The sequence below is a fragment of the Thermobia domestica genome, chromosome 6, assembly GCF_964235325.1.
Source record: "Thermobia domestica chromosome 6, izTheDome1.hap1.1, whole genome shotgun sequence".
NCBI lineage: Eukaryota > Metazoa > Arthropoda > Insecta > Zygentoma > Lepismatidae > Thermobia > Thermobia domestica.
In genome coordinates this window covers 264,323,684-264,332,297 of record NC_137459.1, presented here as the reverse complement: position 1 = coordinate 264,332,297, position 8,614 = coordinate 264,323,684, and the positions used below count along the sequence as shown (strand labels likewise).

At 37.9% G+C, this 8,614-nt stretch overlaps 1 protein-coding gene and 1 long non-coding RNA gene across 2 annotated transcripts in view; both read right to left on the bottom strand.

The window, feature by feature from the left end:
• On the bottom strand, positions 1-738 carry LOC145687535 (uncharacterized). The gene has a single exon (XM_081760994.1). It carries the CDS (start codon positions 736-738, stop codon positions 1-3), a length of 738 nt encoding a protein of 245 aa, XP_081617120.1.
• Positions 739-1,249: 511 nt separating this feature from the next.
• Positions 1,250-8,614, bottom strand: part of LOC145687785 (uncharacterized) — a 97,529-nt gene continuing 90,164 nt past the window's right edge. Inside the window, exon 2 of the long non-coding RNA XR_014131763.1 lies at positions 1,250-1,886. This is a non-coding gene — a long non-coding RNA (uncharacterized LOC145687785). The remainder of the gene's footprint in view (positions 1,887-8,614) is intronic.

Below are 8,614 nucleotides of genomic sequence, written 5' to 3'. Positions count from 1 at the left end.
TCAGTTCACGGTCTTCTTCTCAGCCATAAAATTAGGACAGTCACGTGACCAAGCTGGGTGGCCACCTTTACAACTACCGCACTTCGATGGGGCCACACATGGGGCCGGACCATGAGCTGCGGAACTACAATTGCCACAGATGGCAGAGGCATGACAAGAAGAAACTGTGTGGCCAAAATGTTGGCAGTTAAAGCACCGTGAGGGTAGTGGTATGTGCGGGCGGACCTTCAAACGGTGGTAAGCAACGTTCAAATGCGTTGGAAGGTCAGGTAGAGCGAAAGTATTGATATAGGAATCCGTAGGCTGTACTGTACCATTTCTCTTCGTAGTAATTCGATTGATATCTGTCACATGGCTATCCGTAAGTTCGGTACATATTTCCGCCTCTGGTAACTCTCTCAAATCGAAGCATATGATGACTCCTTTGCTAGTATTTAACTGCCTATGAGGCTCAACCAGAATAGGAACAGGTCCTAGCTCAGTACTAGCTAAAAGTAATTGAGATTGTTTTTCTGATGTCGTTTGAACAAGTAGCGTCCCATTCCGTAATTTACGAATATGTCCAGGAGGAAACTTTTCTGTGGCTATATGGTGAAGCTGACGAACTATAAAGGGTGACAATTTACTTAAGGCTCGAACTGTGTCAGTTGATCTGTCTTTGATAATTAAATATCTTGGTGCAAGACCAAGCTTTTCCTCTCTCACTCTATCCTGGGTGGGTGGTTGATGCGAAGCCATAACTGAAGAAAGCCCAAAATCCTCTCAGCTTCCCCGTCGTGGTTCGAAGCGGCCAACGAGGCTGGCAGGTCCTACCTGCATGACCCTTGTCAACAAGCTAAGCTGTGACACCAAGTCAAAATGACAAGGAGGCAGAGCCACTTGCACCGCCGACTGATGGGTACTTTTGAGGGGACCCACGTCCCACCGTGTAAGGGGAGGGACCAATGGTTCGTTGGAGATTCCCGCACCGCAGACTCCCAGCATTCCCTTTCAAGGCATCACTCCTTCCGGTCCTGGTGGGTGCGCATGCGCTGCACTCCTCCGTCCCATGGCCCTGGGTCCAGCGTCATCCAAGAAAATCCAAAATGAAAACCAGTCATTACAAGGTTGTCTTCTAGAAAGAGCAGTCGATATCCGAGGCTTATATTTTAACGACGCTCGATCTCAGGTTTTAAATGCCGGGTGATCGGCCCGGCACAACCCACAACCTGGAGGACCAGTGGCTGATTGCAGTTCCGAAGAACTTGGCGATGAGGGCGCCACATCCCGACGCCGTGTTTTCAGGTTTCGAATCGTTATTAGACAGCGATAATGTGCTACTACCAAAGCAATGGCTTGTTAGTAAAAATGGATAAAATTTTATTGCATATTAAAATTTCACGCATGTAACCTTTGCTGATACAGCGCTATCGACGAGGGAAATAATATTGGTAAATGGTTCGAACAAAATGCTACATTTTCTACGGGACTAGCAACAATTTTAACAAATTATACCCAAACATTAGATAAATTTAAGAAAAATCTAATGAAGATTCATATTTCAGACAAAATCAAATCGTTACGTAAACAAAGATTTTATAACATTCATTGTTAGTTCAATCATAGTTGTAATAATAGTAGTGCTGTTAGGGTATATGAAAACAAAGAAACGCATATTGAAAAAAAAAATAAAAAAATACTTGTACTCACCAATTAGAAGAACAACAAAGTCAGAATCTTTAACGGAATATCAAAGTAAATTTGTGTTGAATGTAAGTAGTAGTAATTTAATATACTGGCAGTATAAACGAAACAGACGTTATGCTGGTCAACGCCAACAATTATAATGTATAAATAAACCTCTTGTAGGATATTTTAGTAAGTCCAAGTACATATGCAACACTTACCTAAAAGATAAACGAGAAGAAAACACCAATTAATATTTTGCTTAGCTTTGTGTACATTAAACTGTACTATTATTTTGTTGATTAGATCTTAAGGAGAATTTCACTTATTACTATACCATATGCGGTTTTCATCAAGGAAAATGACCAAATGAACATTGCAAAATGTATCGTGATTTACTAATATAGATCGGTGTGGTCTAAGTTCTCAAAGGTCCTCTGTGTCCAAGTTCTTAGAAAATGATTGGTTGATGAAACAATTAAGTCAAGGAAAAATCGTTATATATCAACATATTGGGCAATGTGAACTATAAGAAATAATACTAATAATACTAACAATAATTTCTTAATAAGTAGAACATTACCTACGATCTTAAGAACACATGATAATAGTAATAACATAAGGTAAATACATGAAGGATATATGATACTATCAGGATATAGGTTAATTGTTATAAAATAAGAAAGAATGGAAAAGGGAATAGTCCTTGCTTCTATTTTACTATCATTATCATGTCATTCTTAATGTATGAAGCATACACTTGAAACGAAGTGCATTATTATATTAATAAAGAAATTACTTGAAATGCAATAAAACTGAAGGCTTGAGTGTTTTAGTAGTTTTAGTTTAGACTAGGAAAATTCAATGTGGATTTTTAAAAAAAATGTGAAAAGCTATTTTTAACTGTCAATATTAACTGTAAGAATGTAAACACTAATATGATTATAGAATTTAGTCAAATATAAAAATAGTACATAATATCAAGATGAGTTTGCTGTGATGGCGAAATATAGAGAATTAGGTGTCGTGGGGAATATCTACGAGTCGAGTGCATGCATTGCAACATCGAGTGTGCCGTAGCGGACACGTACTGTATCCCTCTGAACTGTATAGAGTGTTAAAAGCCCGATATAATATTCTACGTACTTTTGAAGTTTAGGAATTTGACTTGGTTGGCTCTGAGGAGGATAATTCGAATAGTCTGTTCGGGACTTACGTGAACTTGTCTTTTCAAATGATGCAGAAGGTTTCCGGTTTACCTCCTTGATGTCAAGCGAAGAAGAGAGGGGAAAATATAGCATCGAGTATTATGGGTTTGAAGGGATTCTGTTAAATCATGGGAACATCAGGAAGTACTGGGGCCTAGGGGTGAAAATATTCCTCAAGGTACTTTTTTTTTTTTTTAAGGAAAACTAAGTCAAAGAACTGATCTAGCACAGTCAAAAGTTGTTGATATTCCGAAAGGTTTTCGGCTATCTACTGTCACCGTCATATAAGGAACAGAGAGAGACATATGTTCACCACCGCTAGCTCTTAACTACGTACAATGGCATCGAACAAAAAAAAAAAAAAAAAAAAAAAAAAAGTACTGGAATGTATTTACAAAATTGCAATCAGAGTTTGCTCAGCAATCGAAACGCTAGAAGTCATGCACAGACTTCGGCTTCACGAACTGCTTACGACTGTAGAATCCTAAGCAATATTGTACTTGGAAATAGACATTATGGTGTATGTATCATGGGGGCAAAATTGCTTTATCAGTTAATGGCAACTGCTTTGAAACAAAATGCAGAGTATCAGAATTAAATCTCTCATATCTGTAGTTTGGTTTGAAGAAAAAATAAAATTGTGAACCACCGGCTGAAGAACAAGTTATTAATATAAATTACACCAAAGATTGACAGAGCATGAAAAGGAAATACAAAATAAGTTTTGGAGCGAATAAAAATAACGTAGATCTTTGTAAGTGGAGACCAAGAAACCAACATAAACACACTAAAGATGAATCATTTAGCGCGTAGTGATCGTAGTTCATTCGTCAAGGCGCTCGACCAGTAATCTGGATGTCCTGGGAACTACAGTGAAATATATATTTTACTTTACTTTAGAATTTTTGGTGGAAATTGATTGCCAATGAGAGACGTTTTATTATCTTTCGATGTTTAATATATGGATCAGGCCTATCTAATATCATCATCTTGTAAAATTAGGAGCTCACTATCACTCAGGTATCAGCATTACAAACAGAAACGTGACATTTGACAAGAACACAGGAACACATTGTGATCAAATTTGAACCGACAATTTGAGGGCCTGTTTATATGCCCTGTCCAAATACAGTAATAGATGGTACAATCCGCGGCAAAAAACCTGCAACATGAGGATGTAAGTTTATTGTGAAACTACGCCTAACAGCACAGGGAATGAACATAACGTCTAAGTGGAATGAATCACGCCAGCATTAACCTCGGCCTCCTCCCGTGCACACTTATTTTGGAACAAAAGACTTCGTCATTTCACAATAAACTTATATGCTCATGTTGCAGGTTTTTTGCCGCGCATTGTACATTCTATCGAAATTTTGTTCACGTTTTTGAAGTTTTCGCGGTCTGAAATTTTCAACACTATTTGGGACCTCAAGAATGCATTGTGATCAAATTTGAACCGAAAATCCGCGGGCCCGTTTACCTACCCTGCCCACATGTGCAGGGGCGTCATTTAGGGGGGCAGGGAGGGGCAATTGCCCCCCCTGAGTTTAAGATTTCTATAGATTTTATGAATTAAATAGTAGTAAATCAGTGAAATACGCGAAATTTTACTTATATCAAGGGGTCTTGCCCCTCCCCCCAAGCAAAATCTGAAATGACGTTCCTGCACATGTGGCAAATTATAATATAACGTATTTTTTTTCGCCTTTTTGAAGTATCGGAGGTCTGAAGTTTTCTGAAAACACTATATGGGACCTCATGAACACATTATGATCAGATTTCAACCGAAAATCTGAGGGCCTGTTTATCTAGTCTCCTACCAAAAAAAAAAAAAAAAAAAAAAAAAAAAAAAAAAGTTGCAGTAGCGTAAAGTAAATTCGATGTTACATCTTTTTCCTTGTTGACTTCTAATTTTGCGTATTTTTAATTTTAAATAGCAATTTAAGAACCTGACCATGACCAAGTAGACAATATTACTGATCTGTAGACTTTCGAACATATATTCTTGATATATTCACTATACTGTATCTAACTCACTCCTCACTCTATGGCCTATGGAACCCGGAGGTTCAACGCCACGTTCACAAAAGCTCTCCACTGACTTTTGAGTTGATTTGAGTTGATTTTAGTTTAGCGTCCCTTTCAGCAGCGAGGCTATATGAGACGTGGACCTACTGATTAACGTGGAATCCAAACCACATGAGCTCCCGCCGGGAATCGAACCCGGGTCTCCCACGCCAAAGGCGCGTTCGCTAACCGCTTAGCCACGAAGGAGCTCTCCCACTGACTTTTATCCTTAACTAACTACATCCAGTTTCTACTTTGTATTCCAATCTCTGCAAGATCCATCTTAATATTGTCCTCCCATCTGCGCCTAGGTCTTCCTAATGGTCGTTTTCCGATGAGTCTTCCAGTCAAGACTTTGAAAGTGTTTCTACTTTCTTCCATTCTAGCTACATGACCTGCCCACCTAGACTTGCCGACCCTAACAATGTTGGGTAAACCGTATAAATTATGTAGTTCCTCGTTATGAAATTTCCGCCATTAACTATTCCCATTCCTCTTGGGTCCGAATATTCGTCTCACGATCTTGTTCTCAAATACTTTTTATCTATGTTCTTCCCTCAGAGTAAGCGACCATGTTTCGCAACCATACAAAACAACAGATATGATTATCGTTTTGTATATTTTAAGCTTTAAATTCCTTGACAGAATTCGCGACGACAAAAGATATTGAACTGAATAGTAACACGAATTCCCTGCTTTTAGTCTGCATTTAATTTCTTCGTGAATATGATTTTCATCTATTAATATTGATCCTAAATATTTTAAAGTATCCAATTTATCAAAAGTATTATTTAACATTTTAACGCATCCATAATTTGCTGTATTACGGTCCCGAAGCACTTCCATGTATTTAGTTTTCTCTGCATTTACTTCTAAACCCATGCCCCTGCAAGCGTTTAATAATATATCTGCATTTCTTTCTATTCTTCCTATATCATCCCCTATTAAATTTACATCATCATCATATGCCATAACCTGGTGAATACCGTTCAACTCTAGGCCCTGGTTGCTATCTTTGATTTTCCTTATAGCGTATTCCAGAACGAAGTTGAATAATAATGGCGAAAACGCATCTCCTTGTTTCAGGCCATTTTCGACGTGAAAGCTCGTGGACAAAAATTTTCCTAATCGTACTTTACTATGGGATTCATTTAAACATATCTTAATTAATCTAATTAGCTTTCTCGGTATTCCAAGTTCTGTAAGAGCGCTGTATAATGTTTCTCTCCTAACCGAGTCGTACGCCTTTCTAAAATCAATAAACAGTTGATGTACAAGGGTATTGTATTCCCATTTTTTTTCGATTATTTGGCGAATGGTAAATATTTGGTCGATAGTTGATTGATTTAGTCTAGATCCGCACTGATAATCTCCTATAATTTCATCTGCGTATGGGGTCAATCTTGCTAATAAAATATTTGAAATTATTTATATGATGTCGACAGAAGAGAAATGCCTCGATAATTATTAGTCAGTTTTGTCGTCTTTCTTGTGAATTGGAACAATGATTCTTTCCACTCTTGTGGCAATTCTTCCTTGTTCCAGATAAGGAGAATGAGTTTGTGTATCTTGTTCCACAATTTTTGTCTCCAGCTAAAATTAACTCAGCCGGAATTGCATTTACATCCTGAGATTTGTGTTTCTTTAATTTCTTTATAGCGGTTTCTACTTCTATTCGGTTGGGTTTTGGAATATACGGTTCTGCGGTGTGTATCTCTTTTTCTCCACGCTCACTAGTTTTTAGATGCATGGTAAGCAAATCGTCAAAGAAATCTTTGCATCTATTTAAGATGCTATCCGTATCAGTGAGAACTGTTCCGTCAGCTTTCTTTAATATATAAGCACGAGGTTGATAGCCTTTCTTAAATTCGTTGATTCCCTTATACATGTCCCGGATGTTTTTATTTTTACTATTATCTTCAACTTCCTTAATTTTAGCTTTCAGAAAATCGCGTTTCTTTGTTCTAAAAGTTTTGGAAATTTCCCGCCTGATATCTGCGAAATTTTGTGTAGTTATTTCATTCGGATTTTGTAGCCAGCGTAATTTTGCCTGTTTTCTCTTCTCTGCTAGTTTTATGCATTCCTGGTCGAACCATGGTTTGTTGCTACGTATTTCCGCGTGTTTCAATTTTTTCTTTTGCTGAAATTTTAATACTATCTCTAATTTCAATCCAGGTGTCCTCAACACTAGTGCACTCCGAATCTTCTAAAGGCGAGAATCTACTCGAAACTTCAATCTGGTATTTCACTCTTACCTGGCTCTCTTCTAATTTCTTTAAATTTAATCTCTCCGTTTTCGGACCATGAATATTACCTTTATTCAACGATAACCTCTTTCGTATTATCGGTGCTACCAGGTAGTGGTCAGTGTCACAATCAGCCCCTCTAAACGACCGAACATCAATTATGCTAGATTCCTTGTTCCGCGCTTGAATGGTCACAGGAATGAAGCTAAATGTTTAATAGTAGATGCATAAAATCTGCTATCTGTAATGAACATCATGGTAGCCATATTGAAAGTGGCCATCTTGAATTTGGATTCACAGTATAAACGAAAAAGTGGGTCATGTAGCATATGAAATAGCACTGAAATTTCACCAGGGATACATTGGTGTTAACCATTCTGTAGTAACTATCGTGAGTTCAGAAGTAACATGGAAGAAGGACGCATATGAACTGTGATATAGACTCATTAGTATGACGTAAAAGCTAGAGCTTGGAGAACGCTAGTTTGTATACAGACCAAAGGAAAAGTGTGTTTACGTGCAGAATAGTTGCGAGTAAGGGAAAGATGGTCATTGACAGTCGAGATAGAAGAGACCAAAGGTGAGTTCGTGCCACCTACTATGTGTCCAGTTTGCATACAAAAATACGCGAGAACGCTCATTAGCTATTATCTGCGTTATCAGTGAAGTAGTCAAGTAAGATAGAGTGGTTGGTTTGAAGGTTAATGTACCCTTGGTCGGTGAGCCACTGTTGAGGAAGTGCTAGAAAAAGACAAGGCATATTGTAATTCATGATACGGAAAAGTTATTTCTTCTTGTGAGCATGAATATGAATCTCCAGGTAGTTGTGTCATCATCAGTGTTTAAGTTTGGGAAGCGCAACAATAATCCTTGCGCAGTAGATCAGAAATATAGTTTTTATTGAATATTGATATAGTGGTTGAAGAATATCAAACGTTAGAGATAGATGGTAGCGTGTCAGGTGAGAACAGCTCTTGTGTTATCCTCACAACCCTATACTCTTCACATCAACTGTCCTTCAAAGACTAGTATGTGTCTACCTTTATCAATATACTTGCTTATGTGATCATATATGTTATTTTCTTTTAGAATAACAATGCCGTAATTGCATCTGTAATTCCCAGCCCTTCTTTTTGTCGGGTGTTTTAACGTGACAACAGCCATACGTGACAACAATCTTTAAGACTGCACTATTACTAGCTCTTTGCACGTACAAATGCTCTTTGTAAATTTGTTCTAGATGTGCATCATGTGCCAACATTATTTCGACAGGTTATTCCACAGTTTGTTCAAATATCCCCCCACGACTTTCTTGCACATTACTTCTCAACTCACAATAAAGTTACTACAAAATGGTTAATTGCAATGAATTCCTCGTAAAATTTCGGTGCTACTTCATATGCCACATGACCCACTTTCCCTTTTACA

Coding starts and splice junctions, on each gene's coding strand:
- LOC145687535 (XM_081760994.1), bottom strand. CDS start 738: ATGGCTTCGCATCAACCACCCACCCAGGATAGAGTGAGAGAGGAAAAG.